This window comes from Dreissena polymorpha, chromosome 2 (assembly GCF_020536995.1).
Source record: "Dreissena polymorpha isolate Duluth1 chromosome 2, UMN_Dpol_1.0, whole genome shotgun sequence".
NCBI classification, from domain to species: domain Eukaryota; kingdom Metazoa; phylum Mollusca; class Bivalvia; order Myida; family Dreissenidae; genus Dreissena; species Dreissena polymorpha.
Genome location: NC_068356.1, coordinates 89007223 through 89032287, shown reverse-complemented (window position 1 = coordinate 89032287; position 25065 = coordinate 89007223). Strand labels below are relative to the sequence as shown.

At 34.9% G+C, this 25065-nt stretch overlaps 1 protein-coding gene across 1 annotated transcript; it reads right to left on the bottom strand.

Annotated features, from left to right (window-relative positions):
* Window positions 1–6554: 6554 nt before the first annotated feature.
* Window positions 6555–7933, bottom strand: LOC127867987 (uncharacterized). Its single transcript, XM_052409531.1, has 2 exons — window positions 7654–7933; window positions 6555–6870 (listed from the first exon to the last, which is right to left on the bottom strand). Exons 1-2 carry the CDS (start codon window positions 7916–7918, stop codon window positions 6575–6577), a joined length of 561 nt encoding a protein of 186 aa, XP_052265491.1. The 5' UTR covers window positions 7919–7933; the 3' UTR covers window positions 6555–6574.
* Between the last annotated feature and the right edge of the window lie 17132 nt (window positions 7934–25065).

Here is a 25065-nt window from a genome sequence, read left to right as displayed (position 1 = left end):
GTAAGGTTATGAGGTCAAATCATAGAGAAACCCATATAACAACTCTAGACTCCACGTTAATTACTCAATCTGGGAATAAACTAGGTCGCCGTGTAAGGTTTTCGACAACCAGTATGTATTGAACCCATGTGAGCACTTCAGGGCCATCATTTATCTTTTTTATTTGGTTATCAAAATTCTCAAATATAACGACTATAAATACTAGAAAAAAAACATTAATATGTGAATCCACAATCATCAAGTCATGTGTAATGGTTGCAGGGATATGATAGAACTATTCTTACAACCAGTCATATTTCTTCACGGTGATAATTAGCCTCCATATGAGACTGGAACCAAGTACTTCCTTTTCCTTTAGGGAACGTCAATGTGTGATCTATTGACAGATGACTAACTAGTTGTTTAATATGCTGTAAGAGAAACAGTTCTTGATTTACAGCTTTTTGTCAGTCAATAAACAAAACCGACCTGGGTTTTTAGTTGTAGGATTGAAATCTTTACTAGGGAGCCAGTAGAAAACGGAAGAGTTGTTTATTTACCAATAAATAACGGTAATGAACAAATAATTCGATTATAATATGATTGGACAAAAACGAAATAAGTACTATATTTAAACTTCCGCGAGTACTCTAACATCGCTGACAGTTAAAAGGAATCAAATATTTAAAATAATGACCGAAAATTTTGATAGATGTGTACTAACGAATATTTCAAGATGTCAATGTTTGACGATTGCAAGACCCCTTAAAATATACATATTGCATCGACGTTTTGATATTCCTCTTTATGACGGCTCTTGTCAAAACAATATTGTGCACTGCTAAAGACCACGTTGTACAGTATTAATTTCTTTAAAGTTCATCCATTACCAAATTATGATGTTTCTGTAAGAAAAAAACAACGACTTACTATATTCATGTATTTTGTATTATCATTTTGTTTAACACTAGAAACTGTAAAGTTTATGTGTAATAAAATTATGTTCTGTTCTGTTCTTTAAAATATATTTGCAATACTTTGCAGTTGGTCCGAATGTGCTACAAACCGTTAAATCTGAATACATTAAGCATGATCGATTGGTTCCTTGCAAAGAACATTTCAACTGAAACCCCGCATTACGCATGCGGGAGAAATAGTATCTTCTGTATTTTGTTTTTTGACGTTTATCAGGTCCTTCCGCGCCTGAGGCTGCAACAATTATTTACAGTTTATTCGGAACACATGCATATAAAACCAAATAAAACAAAATGAACGGTTCATGCACTATTTGCCAGGCTTTATGACCATTATCCGATTGTAAAAACACGTATGCGATAGTAAAGACATTGACGCACAGATGGGAAAAGCTGGGTGTCATAATATAAGTGTAACAAAGTAAAATAGTTTTTGCTAAACTGAAGGTGTCTGAAAATTGTCGGAAAACTTACAGGCATTACAGTATTGGAAGATCTATAACTAGGATCAGGGACTTAACTTCATTAATGTGCAGCTTCGGGGAATATTTAATTCCGTAAACATTTCACAGCGCGTTAATTTAATCGGTCTTGACTTTTAATGAAAACAAAACATATTTGTGAACATTTAATCTACAACTATTAAATGATTTGTTCATGTCAAGTTAATGTTATATTTGTGTTAGTAAAGGTAGTAATGCCTTAAGTTACCAGGTTGTGTAAGTGTCTAATTATATCGCTGTAAAACTTTTTTGAGCAACTCATCTCTGAAAAAAAAATAGTATAATATATATTCTTGAGGTAAACGTTGCCAAGGGGTTTGCCTAATCAGTAGTTGTTCAGGGGAATTTCAAGCTGTGTTAAACACGTATAATTTTAGAAGATAAACTCGGCCTGTTTACTTTTTTCTTAATATCGTTTACACTTAGCAATTACAAAATTGTATGTTTACAAATTTACGTTGATACAATTATTACTAACGATCATTACTTATATACATACAATAAACGTGCACATACTGTTTACGTAGAAAAATACACTATACTAGTTTAAATGCATTTTACCCCGTGAATTTATAATGTGTGGGCGCGTTTGGTTAAACAAGGAATATAATGATTATTTTAATATGAACTTAACATGTTGGATGTGATATTTTGAAGTGACCCCAATTCAATTTAACTCTTAACTATAACAAGTGCATACGTTTCGGTAACAATTGATTTTGCAATCACTTAAATAAATGCAACCCAAATTTAGTAAAAACATTTCATTGAATTTAAGCAGCAATTGATCCTATTTTAATGATCGATGAAAAATTTTGATAAACTTGGCGTCACTTACTACCACGTTCTTTCAATCAAAGCGGTTGCAATTAACCCTTTTATGCCTAGCGTCTAGAAAAAAGGCCTTGACAAACAGCGTAGACCCAGATGAGACGCCGCATGATTTGGCGTCTCACCATGGTCTGCGATGTTTGCTTAAACAAATTACTGTAAGAAATATTCTAAATATAGAAATAAATATACTAGACATCCCTAATTTTGGAAATAAATTGATCCAATTTATAAGGATGGGAGAGTCCACTAGGCATAAATGGGTTAAGATTTTTTAACTTGATAAACACATCACTGTTTACGAATATTGAATACCAGTCTCCCGTACATATATCCTACCATGGTTTACTGCCTACTAAAACTTTGATAAATTAATCGTATACGTGTGCGCATCGAACAAGATTAAACATTTCAGGTAATGTCAAATGTTAGACGTTAAGATCGATCACGAGTGAATATTGAGCCAAATCTGAGGTCAACAATAAGCTTTAAACCGCGAATACAAATCAAGCTCAGACATCTATATTCAATCATAAACCTTGAGTTTTGAGCTGATACAACCTCGAGTTGGTTCTGATAAGACACATAAAATGAACAGGAAATATGTATTTAGCTCTTCGATCAAAATTAACTGGACCTCGAACAGTAGGCATGGTAAAATATCGAAATATTTCCGACACATACATTCAAAGCGCAAGTATCGAGCATTGCCAATATCGGGCTTCATATGATATCAAAACTCAAGCATGCAACAAATTGTACACGCTCAAGAAGTTTCATTAAGTCCAAACTTCATCAAACTTGCTCAAAACATTCGTTTTAAAGATCTTTCGACCGCGTTCAAATTTGTATTAATTGAAATCCATGGTGAAAAGTTGGTGGGGCAACTTACATTTTACGACTATTAAAAAACATGTGAACACTCTACAAATCTCAAAGTTGTGCCAAATAAAAATAATACAATTTGCTAAGAATGGAATGTGTTAATTGATATTCCGGCCGAGCTCATTTATAGTTCAAGTTTTTTGTAAAGCATATCTGTACCCAATCATCAGTAAATGAACATTGTTTTTAGGTCTCGACTGCAATATTCAATCAAACAGCAAACCACAGAAAAAGATGCTCAGCTTGAGACTTTATGTGAGACATATATTAAATGAAACCCTCCTAATAATATGTTTATGCAGTGCTTTTCATTTGCATAAATAATATACAATAAATGCTTATTACAATTCCAAACAACAGGATATTTATTTACGAATATAGTCGATATTCTCACAACTCAGGTTAACACATATAAATAACCATGAAAAAGGCAAACTTGCATTGACAATATCAATTATATATCATATATATCATCCCTTCACAGTTGAATTTAAAGTGGCATGTCATATGATATATAATTTAAGAAATAAAATCGCCTGAGCGTGACATAGTAACAAGGTACATGTTTTCAGGCAAAAACCAGTAAAATTATGTTAATATATTCAATGTTTAGTAGAGCGCATGTTTTTGATCGCCTAGACGGCCTCTTAGGCCAAATTTGGTTGAAATAAGAAGACCTGCGTTCGAAATAAAGTAGAAATCTTAAACCCCAAACACACAAAAACACGTTATTTATTTTTAAAGAATTTCAACCAGTAATTTATTTGTTAAGTACTTCAACCAAATAATCGCTTTATTGCATTACCTATTTGGCTATAAACTGACTTTAAAACTATATTATTTTTGTATCGTTTTCACAACCTTTTCTTGTTATTCGACCTAGGGACCTTTTTACCCACCAGGTTCAGTTTCAATCTCAGTCGAGATTAATTTGATGAATTGTCATAAAGATTGGGTAAATGTGACCCCGGGATTGTTCACGAGGTAAATTTTGACGACGCACGAAAAACGACGATCAAAGTTTCAGTACAGTCAAGTTACCATTACCGGATCATTACCCATAGCGGATCACTTTGATGTTCAAGACTGCGTATCGCAATAAATAGTTGACATTTTTAGATGATATTGTGCACACAGCATCTTCAAGGCATGTTCTTTAAAATGCATTGATTGAGTCGTAATCGGAGCTACTCTTTGTCAAACATTTCAGTATGTTTTGCTGACATGTATATACGTCTTTGTTAACTTCCGTCTCGTTTTAAAATCGAGGTTAAACATTTTTCACGGCCACATGCTATAACTCTGGATGAAAGTAAGAAGTTTAGGCATTAATTTAAAGTCCATTTAGTAGTATTTCTGTCTTCCAAAGTCCAATTCAGTTTTGATTCGTATTTAAGATTTTGCAACACCTTAAATGAAATGAAGAATTAGGGCAATAACGGATCAAGCGTGATACTATCCGTATTGATAATATACTATATTAAAATATATGTAAATCTTGTTGATTCTTACAATAAATGATCTCAATCTTAATGTTTTATTTATTTTTCATGTTCAATATCGATGATTAGATATGATTAAAACAATTTGCATGGTTTATATAGATGCCCATATCTTTTCGATCTATTTTTATAGGATTTCAACAGATAATTCATACAAGAACAACATGCGTAAAGTGTAGATACTGATCACATATAGAAAACAATTAATAACAAAAAAATGAATATAATTTATGACTGGCAATGTAACTTGGTCATTGTAAACAACACAGTTCATGTTTCGACAGTTCAAATAGCTCGTAAGATGCCCCCTGAGTGATTTCGATCACGTGATCCGTTATGGCTACAACTGATCCGTTAATGCATGAATTCTACGGCGAAATAAGTATCACAAATACATTTTGCCTGCGTTTAAAAATAAGACTATTTGCTGAATTAGTAAGCAAATGTAATATTTAATCAAACTGGTGTAAAAGAAGTCTCAAAACCGTAAATGCTTTTCACCAGAACAACTTTATTATGTTACTGATCAGGTAATGGTAACTTGACGGTAGTAGTTGTAGTAGAAGTGGTAGAAGACAAGGTATGCGGTGTTGGATGTGGTAGAGGTTATAGAACTTGCGTTATCAAGTGGTGGTGGTGGTGGTGGTGGTGGTGGTGGTGGTGGTGGTGGTGGTGGTGGTGGTGGTGGTGGTGGTGGTGGTGGTGGTGGTGGTGGTGGTGGTGGTGGTGGTGGTGGTGGTTGTGGTGGAGGTGGTGGTGGTGGTGGTGGTGGTGGTGGTGGTGGTGGTGGTGGTGGCGGTGGTGTTGGGGGTGGTAGTAGTGGTGGTGGTGGTGGTGGTGGTGGTGGTGGTGGTGGTGGTGGTGGTGGTGGTGGTGGTGGTGGTGGTGGTGGTGGTGGTGGTGGTGGTGGTGGTGGTGGTGGTGGTGGTGGTTGTGGTGGTGGTGGTGGTGAAGGTGGAGGTGGAGGTGGCGGTGATAGTGGTGGTGGTGGTGGTGGCGGTGGTGGTGGTGGTGGTGGTGATGGTGGTGGCGGTGGTAGAAGTAGTAGTAGTAGTAGTAGTAGTAGTAGTAGTAGTAGTAGTAGTAGTAGTAGTAGTAGTAGTAGTAGTAGTAGTAGTAGTAGAAGTAGTAGTAGTAGTAGTAGTAGTAGTAGTAGTAGTAGTAGTAGTAGAAGTAGTAGTAGTAGTAGTAGTAGTAGTAGTAGTAGTAGTAGTAGTAGTGGTAGTGGTAGTGGTAGTGGTAGTGGTAGTGGTAATGGTAATGGTAATAGTAGTGGAAGTGGTAGTATTGGTATTAGTGGTAGTGGTAGTGGTAGTATTAGTAGTATAGTAGTAGAAGTAGTAGTAGTAGTAGTAGTAGTAGTAGTAGTAGTAGTAGAAGAAGTAGTAGTAGTAGTAGAAGTAGTAGTAGGTGTAGTAGTAGTAGTAGTAGTTGACTTGGAACGGCCGATGTTAAGCAATAGGGGTATGGATAGGGGGAGAAAGGATGATCGCAATATCTAAACATGAACACTTCGGGCTCAGACAAATTTAAAAAAAAAGAAATTACATAACAATTAACGAAAACCAAAAGACCAAAAAACAACAACACACTTTAAATACAAATTTATTCGCACTTAATTTGTTCAACGTTGTATTGCTTATTACAAAATCCATTGGCATGGCTTCTGGCATATAAAACACTATATTACAAGATATCCATAAAGACCTTTCAATTTGAACAGCTACTTTTTTCCCTCATCGGTTGAATTACTTGTTAATGAGCGGTATTTTTGATGTCCCGAATAGGATGATAAATAATGACACAATTCTAGATTATAGTCTTACAGAGATAAACAATCAAACAATCCACGGCCTTCATCCTATTTGCTGTTGCTGTAATTTGCAGAGTTGTACTGTTTTTACTCATAAAATCGAAGAATCAACAAACACGTCATCATAAGATTACTAGCTAACCCCAAACTGTTTCCAGAACTTCCCTTGTCATTGATGTTGGGCCATGTGGAGCCGTCAACCGACTGACAATGGTGCCCATTGTATTGGACTGTCTTAAATTGGGCAGACAACGATGATAGCGGGGAGAGGAAGGTCGCTTTCTGCTCGGCCTCGACGAGGTCAAGAATCGGTGTGCATTTCGGGGTGTCACCCATAAGGACTATACAACCTCTGGTCACGACGGACATCTCCATAACCGCATCTGAGAACAATTAAATTGAGCCGTGCTCTGTGAAAAGGGGTTTAAAAATCTGGATCCTAGATTAGCCAGTGCATTCCACACAGGCTAATCAGGTACGAATCTTTCTGCCTAAACTAGATTTTGCTAAGAAGAGACTTTCTTTATAACAAAAATATCATAACAGCGGAAAGTATCGTCCCGGATTAGCCTGTGCGAACTGCACAGGCTAATCTGGGACGACACTGTACCCACATACATTAAACCCCCTTTTCACAGAGTACGACCCAAGTGAAGCATTATTTTTAACTGTAAGTTATACCATAATGTGATAGCAACGTACTATGAATATCTAACAACGCTAAAGAGTCTAGTTTTCAACATTTAAGATTAAAAGATTTATTTACAAATGCCATATTTGAGATGGGGTTTTTATTCATTAAATAATCAAGAACGGCACATCAATGATATAATTTGGTATATATACAAATATATCAAATTAAACAGATAAAATACAATATAATTTGAATCATATGGTATTTAAGTGATGAAATATTTTGCTTTCAAATTATATACGGTAAAGGAGAAAATTACTGACTCAATACTATAAATGGCGTGATCAGTTTGACGTCAAGACTGAAGTATTACCTGATTCTTTCCAAAGAGAGTACTTCCCATATATGCAGAGAAAATTATTTATGAAAATACAACGCTAATAAAAGTGCATGTTTCATAAATAAAATACACAATATAATCGTAATAAAATGTATATCGGACATTTTATCCTTCATAAATATATTGATTTACCAGGAAGGTTGGCAGCGGTCATCCCAATTGCGGTTACTTTAATATTGTTTCTGTCGCAGACAATGGTGCCATTCACGACGGTAAAGTTGCACATTTGAGAAGCCGCTGTGTTACCCAAGCAGGCTGTGTTGTTTTGCCCACCCAAAATAGAGTCCAACATTTGGTTGACGGAGTCAGCAAACGTGGCGGGAATGTTGATCAGCTTCCATCCAATGTGAATGCACTGTGGACATTCTGAAATAATGACGTCAATCGTAGATATCATGCCATGTTTAAATGTAAATGCAATTATTAGATACGATACGTGATAAACAATACCGATTGTCTGACCAATGGGCTCTTATAATGTAACACATATCGCTAAGTTGAGATTGTTTGGAGTAGAACATCCCATCTTAATAATGTGTAGCGGCACCATTTAAGTGTATGCTAAACGTGTATGTAAGTGAAACCTTAATGTGTACAATAAGTATTAATTGGAGCCCGCTTTCGCTCAAATCAACTCTGCTTCTTGATGTACACTAAATAATTGAACGAAACCAGTGTTATTTGTCACACATTAAGTTTCGTTTATTTCATCTTTATACCGATTGGCGAATTCGAGTTTGTACCGAATCATTATGTCAAATGTTAAAAATAAAGACTGCCGTAGTTATGCAATACATTTATCAGAGGGGTTACTCACGTGATAGTCAAACTGGCGACGTCCACGCTGAGACAATTAATTTTCGCCGTTTTATACCCTTTATTACCCTTATTTAATTTTTAAACGACGCTCACTTTCCAGCCATATCAGTAAAAAAAGTGATTAGCGTTTATTTCGTATTTAAATTCGCTTTGTATCTCGACTTTACTGCACGCAAATTTTCTTAGTGGAGCCCTTATTAGGTCATCCCGCTAAGAAAGTTCACACCGAGTAAAGTCGAGATAGAGAGCGAATATTACTATGAAATAAACGCCAGTAACTTTCTTGCTAATATGGCTGGAAAGTGGGTGGAATTAAACAAATAATACAAGTTATTAAAGGGTATAAAAAGGCGAAAAATACGGGCCTCGGCATGGACGTCGCCATCTTGATAATCACGTGATTACTCCCTCTGTTTATGTCAATGACAATTCAAACACCCTGCGTCTGATTCACTATCAAGATAAATCCAGTTATTATACAAAAGGGAGTACATTAAAGTGCATACTTAACTGTCACTTTATATTTACGGTAAAACACTGTTGTGGTAAAATTGTATCGATAGCGCTTATTTTAAAGAACTTTAATGCCGAGTCTGTAAAGTGTGCATAACAGGCAATACATACAATTAAAAGAAGACAGACTATGTCTGATCAAAAATTGATTGAACAACTTTCTGCGATTTTATAACCAATACATTAAAAACGTCTTGTTTCGTATTTGGTTATTTGTGTTGAAAAACATTTTTCTAGTATCTTATTTAAAATTAACTCAGCCCCACTTATCAGCTTACCAAAATATTTAACTAGTTAATTAGGAAGCAAGAAAAAGGGCCAGTTACTAACTATGGCTTCATAATAATTGACTAGTTAATTGGTATGTGATTAACAGGGCTAACATCCTGCAAGTGACTCCAAAGTGACACATTCTCCCGCCGCGAATTCTTGCGGACAAGATTAATATAATGTCATAGGGTGTACATATAATTTTAGTATATATTGATTACAGAAATAGTTAAAGTACTTACGGTAATTTAGTGTAGCTTTAGTGCAGCGTATATGTTGAATGTATTGAATGTATAGTTGAATCTAACCTAGTTATATTTAACATTCCCGCCTTTCTGCACGAGCACCGCACAGCTCACACAAACATTGAACGACGCAGGTCGTCAATCTTTGCACTTTAAATATTTCCATTTGTGTAGGCTTCTATTAAAAACCTACAGGTAAATACAATATTTTTATATATGCCATTGTTAACCATTCCTGGTTTAACGTTTTATTGTATTTCAGACGTTTGTTATTTTGTATTGAGTATTTGTGAAGTCTTTCGCTTATCATACCGCCATTGGTATTCATTGTATTTCGTTCATTATTATTATGATTATTATTATGATTATTATGATGAATATTATTTTTATTATAATAATAATAATAATAATTATTATTATTATTATTATTATTATTATTATTATTATAATTGTTATTAATATTTACATCTTTGTTACAGGGATGTTATAATTCTATCCAAATTAATCAGACAAACGAACCACGACTTGTTGTCATTTAATCTAGCGCATAAGCGTCGCTAAGTCGGACGACAATAACAATCAAACGGAAATTGACAACTGCAAACTCTTTTTTTTTATTTTCCAGAATGAGAAATCGATGAACTAACATACCCACAAAAAAGTCTTTTTAAACCACGAAGTTTCATGCCGACGATAATAGTTCATTATGTTGTTCCCAACGACGGTTATTAGTGCGAATATGGTGTTCGATGAATACGCTTGTGAGAAAAGAATCGTGCCTTGCCCTTTTTATTTAACAACTTGAGTTAGGGTGTACTGTGTACGGTTTATTAAGAGGGCAATACATGTTGTATAGATTCTGACATGCTATAATTGCATGAAATGATTTACATTATTTATATGTTATTCATAATCTCTTCTATACTATCTCGTTTTGCTGTTATTATTCATAATATTTCTAATACTGCTCGATAAAATTTCGACATATTTTGTTCAAAGTCTGTCCGCCTAAGACAAGCACGTGTGCATTTGACGTAAATTAATTTTAAATAAGCACTTCAGGATACAAGTGAAGCTACATAAGACCGTGATGTATTCATTCAAACTTGAAAAACAAAACGTTCCAAAATAGAATGAAAAACTTAATTACCAGAAAGAACTATTCTTACCTACTGTACCTGACAGTGGTCCACTTTGCGATAATCCTACAAGGACGAGCGCAGATAGCACATATATCATACAGGTATTCATTTTGTTGTTAATCTCAATTCGTTCAAACGGTTGAAATTTTGTATGACTAAATTGTATCTTACCGTTTCTTATATACGTGATGCAAGTCATCCGTAAACAAGAGGAGAAAGCCCAATAAGTATACTGTACCGTTTGTGTCAAAGTAGCCGTACACACAGCAGATTAAAATAGCCTACAGGCTCAACATTATGCCGACAGGGTGATGTTTCGCATAAAGGTTTAAATGTATGTCTGTCAGAATATATTTTTGTTTGTTTTTACCCAAAGAGAAATGAGAGCCCACTGTCTTAAAAAGTATACTTACCCAAAACGCTTCAATAGTTGTTTAAATCAATATAGGTCAATACTTAATGAAAACTTTACTAACGAATAAACGTTCTTCCTTTTTCAAACACAATTTACCAGAATGTATTATTTAATAACGACATACTACTTATATTGTACCTAAAGGCTAACATTTTACCTCAATTAGAATTTATTATCGGTTTTAAATGTAAGGAAACACGTCCTTTACATGTTATTTAGAAGAGACATTACTGTAATGGTTTAGCGCGACAAAAGCACGGGTTTCTCGTTTTGAGTATTTAGTGAGTTGCAAATATTTTGATTCGACATTCGAGATGTGTAATTGTTAAGGAAACAGTGCGGGTAGACAACCAGCCCTGACCCCCTAATGATCATGTATGTGTGTTAAACTAATCGGCTGCATTATTTTTAACGTGTGCAATTCAAATAGTGAATATTTCGTTTATTTCAGTCTGGTTTTTTGTTTCAATAAGATGCGATCCTAACACGAACATACTGTATTGCTAAAGAAGGATGCCAAATCGTCAAAGAGCGCCTCGGGATTCCTGCAATGAGCGGTATCATTAAGGTCGATCTCTGTTGCGGATTGGAGACATACGGACGGCAGCAGATTTATTGCATCAGTGTGCTTGAAGCCCTGTCAAATAAGAACTCCAATTTCTAATCTGTCGTGTGTAATTATATATAAAGAAAGTTGTAAGGATAAACCTGGTAAAGAATTATGATGATTCTGATGAAAATGTTTATAAGATTGATGATTGTTTCACATTATTTAGCATAAATAATAATACATTTACTCATAACTACGAGTAAAAAAAGTACTACATATATACAACTATGCCGACAGGCACACGTTTTAGCCTGCACGTGTATTTTTTCGTATATAAGCTAAAAGGTATGTCTTCCAGCATGTATGTTTAAATTCTTGTTGACCCAAAGTACATTAAGAGCCAACTGTCCATTTAGGTTTAATAGAAAAAAGTTCTTTATTCGAATATAACAATATCCGTTTTACAATAATGTGTTATTTTAAAAATGTAATAAATTACAACTATGCAAATGAGTACCCATTATTTAGCATTAAAACATAATGCACCAGAAGGTATACATTAAACCTACAGGCTCAAATTGGATCATAATGCATATATTTGTAAATGTGCCTGTTGGCCTTAATGTATGCATGCAGGCACAACATATTTGCTGATATAGTATTTTTGCATCGGTAGATATACCTACTTATTTTTGACACGAATTGGACGCCATCTATAACAGCGCGGTGGGAATATTTTGAAATTGCAGTTAATCCACAAACCGGTGATTTCGTTTTAAAAAAACATAAAGCCAAATTACAGTGCATCCGGTGTATTTTGAAATTACCTTTGTCAACAATCGCCGCACCTGTTGCAAAATGTAACCCTAACATATCAACGGCTCGAAACGAATGTGATATGTTATGATGAAAGCGTAAACAATATAAAGACCAGTAGCGAATTGTATAAATGGTGGGTTACTTTAGCAAATCCAAAAGATAACCTAATTTGAATAAAGATAACCGAAGTCAAATACCTTGGCTAAATCTTATCCACAACTAAACCCAAACGTGCTATTGTTTGGTTTTCTTTTTTTATACAAATGCTAACCAAAACATAAACCTAAAATTGACGAACAAAAGTTATCCGCTGGATAAGAGTTATCCAGATATTTATTTTGATTAGCCATTCGATGTGTGTAATTGTCAGGGAAACAGTGCAGACAGCTATGTGACAAACCCGCCCTTCTCCCTAATGACAATGACCATGTATGTGTGTTAAGATTATCGGTTGCATTATTTTAACGTGTATAATTAAAAAAAAATACAGTGAATATTTCGTTTATTTTTAGTCCCGATTTTTTGGTTTATAAAAGATGGTATCCAAACATGAACCTACTTCATTGCTAAAAACAAAAGTCCCATCGCCAAAGAGCGCCTCTGGATTCCTAAACGGTGCGGTGCCATTTGAATTCCATCTCTGTTGCGCATTGGAGACATATGGGCGGAAGATGATCGTTGCATTAGTGTGCTGGAAGTCCTGTCAAATACGAACGCCAATTTCTAATTTGTTTGTGTGTAAATATTTATAAAGAAAGAAGTTGTAAGGATTTTACCAGGTAAAGAATTATGATTTATATAATGGCGGTGTCATTGACTGTTGATGATGATTGTATTGATTAGGATGATGAGTGTTTAACTATATTTAGAATTGATAACATAGTAGAATATATAACTCTTTCAGTGCGGGAACCGAATTTTGAAGGCCTTTGCAAACAGTTTGGATCCAGATGAGACGCCACAGAACGTGGCGTCTCATCTGGATCCAAACTGTTTGCTATTCTGATAGTATTCTTTGAAAACAAAATCGAAGAAAATGCTAATTTTAGAAATTCAGCAGACGACATTTTAGCAGACGACAAATTTCCCAGCATGCAAAGGGATAACTACGAGTAACAAAATACTACAGATATACAACTATGCCGACAGGCACACTTTTAAGCCTACACGCGTAATATTGCGCATATAAGCTTAAATGTATGTCTTTCGGCATGTATTTTTAAATTCTTGTTGACCCAAAGTGCTATTTGATTCAAATGCCCACTAAGGTTTAATAGACAAAACGTTCTTTATGTGAATAAAACAATATCAGTTTTAAAATAATGTGTTATTGTAATAATGATTGTGCGGTTTGTCGAAATAACATAAGAACGAGGTCGCCGTGGCGTAGTGGATATGGTGTCCGCCTAGCGATCGGGAGGTCACGGGTTCGATTCCCACTGTGGGAGCGTTCTTTAGATTCCCCCCCATAGACACCAAGGAAACTGACTCGATAGCGTTTCATATAAGCCTTAGGCTTGTTATGCAATCGAGCTTAAATAAATAGGTTAAAAAAACAACAACATAAGAACGAATGTTCGGGTTGTCAAAACAACGTAGGAACGAATTCCCTTGTCAAAATTAGCGTAATAACGATTGTCTGCTGGAACGGATGTCGGAATACTTTATAAAGTGCTAAATACCTATAAACATTTTAAATATTTTTAAAATTTAATGTTAAACACTTAACGTATTTAGCGGGTACCGGTAAAATAAAACTCCGTCATTACGAAGTGCTACAAAGAGTGTACGTTAGTGTACGTGTCGTAGGGTAAAAAATTAATCGCATAAAATCTAGACTATTTATTTATTTTAATCTGAGTGTTTAGATATGAATTTTAATACATTTCAATGTTCATAGGGAATCAACCCAAACAGTTTACCCTCATGCATGATTTACTAACATTAGAGTTATCTAACCCTGGTTCGTGATCCACGTGCACTAAAATTTCAAGAGTCACTATTGTTTGACGTATTTCTTATGTTTTGAATGAAATAATCTATTTTCTCAGGTAAACAATTACTTTTATTTTATAACTATTAAATTACATATTATTGTGACATGTTTGTACTAGGATATATTTTTCGCAGTCATTATTAATAATGCGTGTATTGTAGTTAAATTTTCATAGACGACTCGCCGTACCTACTCTACGTGTATGTGAATGTTTCTATCACTTTTTAAATATATACATTCTTGTTCGTTTGTATATTGATTTAATATTTGTTTTAGAGAAATCCCTTTCCATAACATCGGGGAATGGTCAAATAATAATAAAATATACAAAAATTTCATCTGCGATCCTAAAATAAAAATCATCGCAGAACACGAAACCCGAAAATGGCGCCCAACGTCGTTTGACTTTCGATGTCGGACGTTTATACAAGAAATACAAGTGACGCAGAGCAATGCTGGATGCGTTATCCTATGGCGCACCAAAGGGGTCGAAACTTTATCTTCTGCTGCAGCAGAAAACGAGAGCGCCAATGGCGCTGAAAGCATAGTTGCAAGATACAGGGAAGTTGCTGCTAAAATAAATGTTAGGTCAAAATATACTAAATACTTTCCTTTTATGTTTCGATGTAAAAAAGCGACAACTTTGAGCGAAAATAAATACAACATCGTGCAAGCGAAAATAAATACAACATTTTGCACATAGAGAACCCCATAACCATACATTTTCTTGACGGGCATTCTTAGCTGAATCGATTTAAGCAATAAAAAAGATATGTCATGTTCAAACCAAAAACGAATTCGACTCAAATCAAAATCGACTGTTTTTGCGCCTTTTTTTCGGCCGTTTTCTAGTAGATTGTTACCTTTTGCAGTGCCATTTTTTACTTTAATCTCCAACTTTGTCCTATTTCAGGGATTTAGTAGTGAACACCTATGCTGACCATATCAATATCTCCAAACGATAAAACCAGAACAACAGTCTAAAGTGTATAACATGCCTTCGAGGAAAATATGATGATTTGTTTAGAGAGTACAGCGCTTCATGACTCGATTATTTAGTATATTGTAACCTTAACGATTGCTGACATCACGAGTCGCCCCCCTTGTTACCAACTTGTTATATTTTTTGAAACGGGAATTCCAAATAGTGACGAATGTGAATGGTTACACAATGACATAACTATGAAAATAAATACGTAGAATTACATTATTTCACGCATACCATTATGCAACCATCCGTTTTCTTTTCCGACTTGATACATTTACAGCTTTCCATTTAATATTTTACAGACACAAAACTCGTCCAGAATTCGCGCGAATTCATTAAATCCGATGTCACATTTAAACCGGTTGCTCTACTCGTAACGTTAATTTCTAGCTCAAAGTAAATCATTTTAACTTCAATTAACACATCTCTATTACTTTCAAACTCTACTTCATCAATCCATAGAAAGGCAGGTCAGAATCCATGTCATAAATCAGAAAACATTCATCGTACTCCGCCATTTTTTACACATTTTCAAAGAATAAAAGTGCTTTATGCCCCACTTCCTGCTGAGAACATGTTTTAATATCTATTTAAAATAAACCGATGAAATGTTACATATCCTTAAACCAGGGCCTTATGAATTCAGTTATGTAAACATTTGACCTCTCACAAAACAGTAAACAACGGAAATAGAAATTAGGTGTTAGGTCACTAGCAACAAGAACAGAATTGTTTTACGAACGAAATTTGTTTTAGTTTCTAAGGTTTTTTCAGGTAAAACGGTCTTAGAAAAATTCACTAAAAACGGTGTCAGCAATATTCTTGGAAGAAAACGTTAGAAAAACGTTTCCAAAAAAATTGTAAGAATAACCATATACTAAATTAAATAGATATGTCGTCTGATTTTTGATCAGGTAAGGCTTCATAATGGGCAACCGATCGATGTGGGTTTTCGAAATGTCGTATATACCTTAAGCATAGGTGCGTTGCACCTATGCTAAAAATGCGGCTCGAGCAGCATTTAAATTACTGCTCGAGCATCATATTTGCTGCTCGAGCGGTATCTAGATGCTGTTCGACCAGTAAAATTCCTGCCCGAGCAGCATTTTTTTTCTGCTGCAGCAGAAAAATCCTGCTCGACCAGCATTTTTTTTTCGCTCGACTACTAGTATATATATAGTGGAGCTATCCTACTCACCCCGGCGTCGGCGTTCCCGTTGGCCAATGTTAAAGTTTGCGTACCACCTCTAATATTTTCTATGTACCTTGTCATATTGCTTTTATATTTTGCATATTTCTTTACCAACATTACCCCAATCTAAGAACAAGAGCAGACAACTGTATCAAGCATTTTGTAAGAATTATGGCCCTTTTTTCACTTAAAATATGCATATTATTGATAAATCTATGTTAAAGTTTGCGTACCACCTCAGATATTTTCTATATCCCTTGACATATTGCTTTCATATTTTGCATATATCTTTACCAGCATGACTCCAATCTACAAACAAGAGCAAACAACTGTATCAAGTATTTTGTAAGAATAATGGCCCTTTTTTCACTTGAAAATTTGGTTTAGTTTTGTGTTTAGCTCCACTTTATTCCTAAAGTATCAAAGCCATTGCTTTCATACTTGCAACACTTACAAACTATAATAAGGGGACTGTGCAGGCAAAGTTATGTTACTCAGACTGGCATTTTGACAGAACTATGGCCCCTTTTATACTTAGATAATTGAACATTTGGTTAAGTTTTGTGTGTTGGTCCATTTTACTCCTAAAGTATCATAGCTATAATTGCTTTCAGACTTGGAACACTCGCTAACTATCATAAAGGGGACTGTACAGGAAAAGTTGCATAACTCTTGTTGGCATTTTAACGGAATTATGGCCCTTTTTTGACTTAGTCGCTTTGAATATTTTATTAAATTTTCTGTTTAGATCCACTTTACTTCAACAGTATCAAGGCTATTGCTTTGAAACTTTAAATACTTTCTTATTATCATGAGGGTACTGTACCTGGCAAGTTGAATTTGACCTTGACCTTTGAATGACCTTGACTCTCAAGGTCAAATTAATAATTTTTGCTTCAATTGCCATAACTTCTTTATTTATGATCAGATTTGATTCATACTTCGACAAAACAACACTTACCTTACATACCACAATGACCTCCTCCCAAACCACCCCCATCCCCACCACAGAATTCCCCCCCCCCCCCAAAAAAAAAACAAAAAAAAAAAAAAAACAACATTTGTTTTCCTTTTTTTCTTATTTTTGAAAGATAATCTTATAAATGACCACCCCCTCCACATTATACCCCCTCTCCACCCCCCCCCCCACCCAAAACGATTTTTTTTAAACATTGCTAAAAAAACACAAATATTTATTTATTTCATTTTTGAAGGACCATCCAAACTATTTTTATCAAACTTGAAAAAAAATCATATTACTTTGTTTTATGTCTTTAGAAATGTTCAATAGATTGTGGACAATATACATGAACCCTTAACCTATAAAGTACAACTTCTTTAAAACAAAAGCGATCAATATGTTTCAAGAATGGTCCTCTTCCACTTAGAATATTACTATATTACATTGACCTTATTGAATATGAACAATTTCCACATGATGGCTTACGTTATACTGTCAAGCACTCGAATAGTCGAGCGCGCTGTCTTCTGACAGCTCTTGTTAGAATAAGCACTTGAATCCGCCCGCCAATCTTATTTGAGCTTACAAACGGACGACATAAGCTACCTCTACGGAAACGAAATAGACCTGACAATAACTAGAAAAACTGCAACAAACTCATAATCTGTGTTTTAATCAATTATTATTAATCCTCATCCTTTTTTCGTAGTTGTTCATAAAATAATAATTAGGCTTTATAATCTATAAATCATGTAGGAATATGCAAATTTGGTTGATCAATTGCTCCAACGTTTCATGATTTATGCCTATGTGTAATATGATACTGATTGGCTGATGATATAATCTAAAAATAAATGCTGGTCGAGCAGGATTTTTCTGGCGCAGCAGCAAATTGCTGACCGAGCAGCATTTTTTCTGCTGCAGCAGAAGTTAAAGTTTCGACCCCTTTGGTGCGCCATAATATCCACCGATATGGGAACTGTGAGTGTTATTCTAGTCAGTATGACGTGCCCTTTGTGTCACAAGTACATATACGCCAACAGCTAAAAATAGATATCACCGCGGTGACAAAATGGTCACGGCGGTGAAATTTTTGTCACTGCGGTAATTTTATCACTGCGGTGATAAATTTGTAACTGCTGTGATACTTTGTCTGACCCAAAGAGTTCGATAAGAGCTAAATCAAACTGACCAATGAAATAACGTCTTGTAAAACTGCACATTGGCGAATATCTACTGCGAAGTTATCAAGATGTCTGCCTCCATGAATTACTGTAGAAAATTGGCGTTCAGACCATGAGTTTTGTAATTTTAATCTTCTGACACAAGGATTGCGACAATTAACAGGGGGGCATGCGTATACGGGAGTTTACCGGGTTTAAGTGAGGTTAGTTGGAACTAAACTTCCAAGATGACGACGTTTTCGTGTTTTTCTTGAAGGAGTAGCGGATATAAGCCATTCGGCTCTACGGTGTGTGTGCTTCCCTCGGATTTTTGTTTGAATAACATAGACGTCGGAATAAAAAAGTTATTGAAGCAAAACCGTCGACAAATTTGTTGCTTAATTTCTTGACCTCCGAGATGTTGTATGTTCGAATATCATTTTCTTTCATAATAAACACTATTTGTGCATGTTTACAGTAAATTATAACATAAATCACGATTATTTTATTATCTCGACGCGCTTGTATGTCTATTAATTCATTTAATGCCGAATTATAACGGGTTAATCTTCCTTTTTGGAACTAACTTCCTTTAAAACACATTTTGGGAAATCTTCAAAATGATAAACAGCTCTTTCCTATGTTAGAAGTTTTTATGCGAAATAACTGTCGTGCATTAATTCCGCATTGGTGCAAATGTTTTGGAAAACATTTTCACTTGAGGAAATTGCTTAGTTTGTCAGTGTGTCAAAATTTCAATTTTCAGGTCTGGTTTTAAGTAGGTTATTTAACGGCAATGTGCACGGTTTTCCTTAATAATAGCATGTACACAGGAAAAAAAACTAAATATTAGATATTTTTTTTAATCAGTTTCTTGTCCGTGCATAGCTATACATGTTCATAGATAATGTTAACTTTTACTAGTATATACCAACTTTAAATAAAAGATTGTATCTTGCATCTTCTAATCCTTTAAGTGGCACAGTGGCCTAGTGTGTGTGTTGTTTATTTTTTTTAATGAGATTTATATAATAATATCTAGGCTACATATAATGTACTACACAAAGAATTGTTCGTTTAAAATGCAGGTTTATTCTAATTTAAATACAGTTACAACTCAATCCTGTGTTCTATATAGCCGAGTGTCTCTTATTTTCACTGTTATCTTTTAAACATTGTTCAGGTACACTTCCCTTGCATATAACTAGGTCAGATTTGTCCCGTAGAGCGAAACTATTGTCACTTAATCATGGTATACTCGTTATTGGCAGTTCACTTCTGTCGTTTTAGTCCAATTGAAATGTTAAATTGTTGTTACCAACCTTCACTCTTCATATAGTTTTAGTAGGATGCTTAATTTCATTTATTTTCTTTTCAAGTGGTAATTAGTGGGCTCTGTGTTTTGATTTGTTCCAAAATTGAACACATGTTTAAATTTCCTTTGTTAAATTTTATAACATGTTAAAGCAGAATCTTGCTAATATACATTGTTTGAAATGTGACCATCTTGTTTCAAATAAATGTATTTTATAATTCACTATCTAGTCCTACTTGCAAAAACGGTATGTTTTCCTTGTCAAATGTAAACTGTGCATTGTAATAAACTAATATCGAATGTTGGATATAAAAAATTTAAACATTTAATTTCAAGTATATACCCGTTAGCCTTACTTCAGTCGTTAACAGTTCGTAGTCATTTGTTATCACCCGCCATAGGCGGAGGGATAATTTTTTGGCGTTGTCCGTCCGTCTGTCTTTCCGACCGTCCATCCGTCCGTCAAACACTTTTGCGTCCAGCGCCATATCTTGGAAGTGCTTTGGCGGAATTCATTAACACTTGATATGAGTATATACATGGATAAGTGGATGATGCACGCCAAATGGCATTGTACACCATCTGTTAATAACAAAGATATTGCCCTTTGTATCTTGAAAAATGCTTTTGAATATAAGCTTAGAGCTTTATCTCCATTAACACATCAGCCAGAGCAATGAAACTTGCCATGATAGTTGTTCTCAATCATCTGGGGGTGCTTAACATTCAACACCCATAATCCTAGGGGCTAAGGTCATGGTCACACTTTGAGGTCAAAGGTCACAAATTTGATGAATTATTCATTATTTTGTCATTCCTTTACTATGCATCAAAGGATTATGTAATTATTGTCCACGATTGTTCTCCATTATCTAGCTGAGTGTCAGATATAAGATCCAGGTTACTAGGGTGGTGGTCAAAGTCACACACAAAGGTCAAAATCACACATTTTGATTAAATATGCCTTATTTGGTAAGGATTCTTCCATACTAAAATGGATTCTGAAAATGTCCTGATGTAATTGTTCTCAATTATGAGGCAGTGCAAGACCTATGTGTTTTTTACCAAAATCAAGGTCACACATCAAAGGTCACACATTTGTAGAAATATTTTTTATTCGCCATTAATTTACTATGCATCAGTGGATTCTGTTATAACCTTCCATAACGCTTCTCGATCTTCTTCCTTGCTGTGTGTCATCTGTAAGATTCATGTCTTGGGTGAAGGTTAAGGTTCATGTATAGGGTTAAGGTCAACATCACACAATATACTCCATGTAAGGTCATACGATTCACATTAAGGGTCAATGTTACACAAATGCTTCATGTGAGGTCTTACGCTAAACCCTTAAACTGGCCAGCATTTTTCCGAAATTATGTATACATCTTTGTACTTATAAATTACAGGTTAGAGATTGTGTGCTCCAACAAGGGAAAGCCTATAGTCGCTGACTTGTCTGACCATCCTTCTCTCATAATTTTATCTGGAGGAGGAAAATGTTGTGGTGTTGTCCATCCATGCTTAGATCTGGATAAGATTGTTTTGGCGTTGTCCATCCGTTCAGAAAAGTTTTGTGTCCAGAAGCATATTGTGGAACTGCTTTCGTGCATTTCAATGAAACTTGGTGTGAGTGTTATATGGATAAGCGAATGATGCACACCAACGTTCTTTGCACACCACGTTCTAATGCAGATTAATCACCCATTGTTCCTTAAAAGAAAAAACATCCTGAGCTTTTTTACCTCACCTGCTTGCTGAGGTGAGCTTTTGTGATCGGTCTTTGTCCGTCGTCCATCCGTCCGTCCGTCGTCCGTCCACATTTGTTTGTAAACACTTTAGAGGCCACATTTCTTGTCCGATCTTCATGCAACTTGGTCTGAAGATTTGTCTCAATAATACCTCGATCGAGTTTGAAACTGGGTCATGCTGTGTCAAAAACTAGGTCACTAGGTCAAAAAAAAGAAAAACCTTATACACTGTAGAAGTAACATTTCGTGCCCAATCTTAATGTAACTTTGTCAAAATGTTTGTCTTAATGATATGTTGGTTGAGTACAAAAGTGGTTCCGGTCCGTAAAAAAAACATGGCCGCCAATGGGCAGGGCAGTTACCCTTAGTTGGCTATAGAGAAACCTTGTGAGCACTCTAGAAGTCACAATTGTTGCCCAATCATCATGAAACTTGGTCGAAACATTGGTTGAATTGATATCCCGGACGAGTTTGAAAATGGTCTAGATCAGTGAAAAAACATGGGAGTTATACAGGAAACTCACAAGTCGATGTTTACTCTTGGTAGTATGAACCAATGAGATTGCGGGAATCTACCAAGATTCGTAAATCTTGGTACCGTCAAGCAATCGTATTACTGGAATTTACTAAGAATTGCGAGAGGAAATTCAAGATGGCTGCGCCCATATCTGAAATTGCGATTGTAGATAAAATGATCGATAAACGATATTTTTATTTAATTTCTTTGATCAGTGACGTTATCAGTGACTGTTGATGGGTTAAGGTAAGTAGTACTGATTTATTTAAGCAACAACGGTTCTGAAAATTTAAATGTGATTGTACAGCCGTGTGTTCATAATCGTAAAGTGCTGATCTTATTTTAGGTTTTTGCTTTGTAATCAATGTTGATGATGTTACATGGTAATTCATGCATATTTTAAATGTGTCATTCGTCCGAAGAATACGTTCAAAAAATGGCTTTGATACGTATTTGTTTTATGTGAATTGGTAAGATAATCATGTATTAAATCATTATCATTACCTCGAACTCTATCAAAGTTCAAACACTTGAAATTTCATCTGATATCCTCTGAGGTCAACATTTCACCACCTGAGTGTATTGTCTCATAGTTATACTTTTTTTTATAACAATGCTTGTGTCATAGAATAAATTAATGTAATTGTATATTTTAAAAGTTCTATCTGATAAACCTTATTAAAAGAACCAAGCCACTATATTTCATGATACACAGTTAAGTCGTATTAGTATCGTATTTGAAGTATTGGTAGTGTTAAACCGTTATTGTTATTGTTCATGCTGGTGTTTATGCGCAGAGGCACGTGATTGCTAATCCTTTGCGATACTTTTCAAACACGATATCGGCAGTCAGATAGCTAGACGCAATGTTTTTGTTCTCAACCATTTTCTGATTAAGCAGCTGTATTTACTCATATCTGCAGATTAATTATATATATATATATATATATTGTCTGCGAGGGGATTAAACACAGAACCGTTGTTGGTATTTTTCTCCACCCACTGCGGCTGGCGAGGCCGGCAACACTTGTACAACACATTTTATAAGTATTTGCATAAGGTCTTAACATGATAAGAAACATTTGAAAGTTTGCTAGTCCTTTTTGTCTATTATATGTCTAAGTAACCACATGGTTACTGGTAAGATGATATTAAATACATGTTTAATAGTAGTTTGAAATATTCTTAGATGTTTTACTCAACACTTTTGTTACAATCCAGTATTACATTTTGCACATATGCTATTCACATATTAACTACTTGAAATAAAGATCTAAAGATTATTTGCCTATGTGTCAATTGATATCAAGCACAGTGAACAGTCATCGTAAGAGCCAAGACAGAGCGTTTGTGCAAGCAAGAGTAGGAGAGATGTTAGATAACAGAGGAACTTGCTTCGAGGTTTCAAAATTCAATATGGTAAGTTTAGTTCAATTCGTTGTTGTTGGCACAGGTACTTAAAAGTGCCCCGGATATTCTTAAGTATACTTCAATCTAACCTTGGTATTGAAAATACCCTTAAAGGCACCTGGCTATACGCGGGGATTCTTGTACGTATATTTTCCTTACCCCGGGTATTTTGTAATATAATTAAGTATGGTAATCTTTTTTAAGTAGTACATAGGCCAATATTCACAAATCGTGGTTGACTCCATTGGTTGTTGTCGGCTCAGGTACTTAGTACATTAAAGTACCCAGGGTACTCTTAAAGTATATAACAGTTTACCCTGGGTATGGAACATATATTAAAAGGCACCTGTCCGGGGTATTTTTTCCATTCCAAAGGTAGTTTGCAGTATTGTACCCAGGGTATTTTAATTAGTATATTTGCCAACAGTATAATAAAACCAGTATACTAGAAATCGTCAACATTGACATTGAATGAATACAATCAGTTGTTTTCGAAATAATACAAAACATAATATGAGAAAACAATACTCAGATCTTATTGATTTCCTTCCGAATATAATTTCAACTTCGAAACTTCTTAAAGCTATCGGATTAACTCATTCAGAACTACTTATTACAAAAACTAAGCAAAAACTATATTGTGCGGATTTGCTAGGAAACATACATAGTTGCTATCTGTGAACAGAGTTTCAAAACAATCATGTTTATCACGAAGAATATGCACTTTAAAAAAATTCAATCCATAGTTACAAGTGTACTGTGAATGTAATAAGATGTATATTTCATGCATATACTTATGCTCAAGTAAAATCTGTGGTAAATGTACCTTGAATATATGACTTAGTACGCATTCACCGCGAGCTAGTGGATACACTAATGTGCGTACTTAATCAACAGATATTCTAAGAATGAGCGCAATTTCTTAGAAGAAATGAAATGCAAACTTTATCCTAGTATGCTCGGAAAATCAACTAGGAAATATATACAATCTTCATATAAACATGGGCTGATTTGATTTTCCAAAGAAGACGATATCAATTGACCTTTTTAAGAAAACTATTTATTACTACAAATAGCCACACACACACTTACTAATCAATTAACAACACGTGACCTGCTACTGGTTCAAAACTTAAAGTTTCGTTTCCTTCTTGACAAAATATTGTTGAAATAGCCACTATGTTACAGACTCTCTACGAGGATATTGTCATAGAAACAAACACTTTCTAAAATGATTTAGTATTATTTAACATATATACTAGTGTTCATGTGATGTTTATGTAATTTTCTTATAAATAAGCTCACATTTTTTTGCACAATTGTATTCCTTTTAAATCTGTGAAAATGAATACAGTATTGTTCCACATGTAAAAAATAATTCTTTATCTGAAGAATCTGGAACAAAACCGTCTTTTGCTATGTTTTGTTTTAAATATATAACGCATCTTCATGCATCTTTTCGAAGCCCGAAGCGTTGAATA

Coding starts and splice junctions, on each gene's coding strand:
- LOC127867987 (XM_052409531.1), bottom strand. CDS start 7,918: ATGATATCTACGATTGACGTCATTATTTCAGAATGTCCACAGTGCATT. Junction 6,871..7,653: donor GACCGCTGCCAACCTTCCTG/GTAAATCAATAT, acceptor AATTGTTCTCAG/ATGCGGTTATGGAGATGTCC.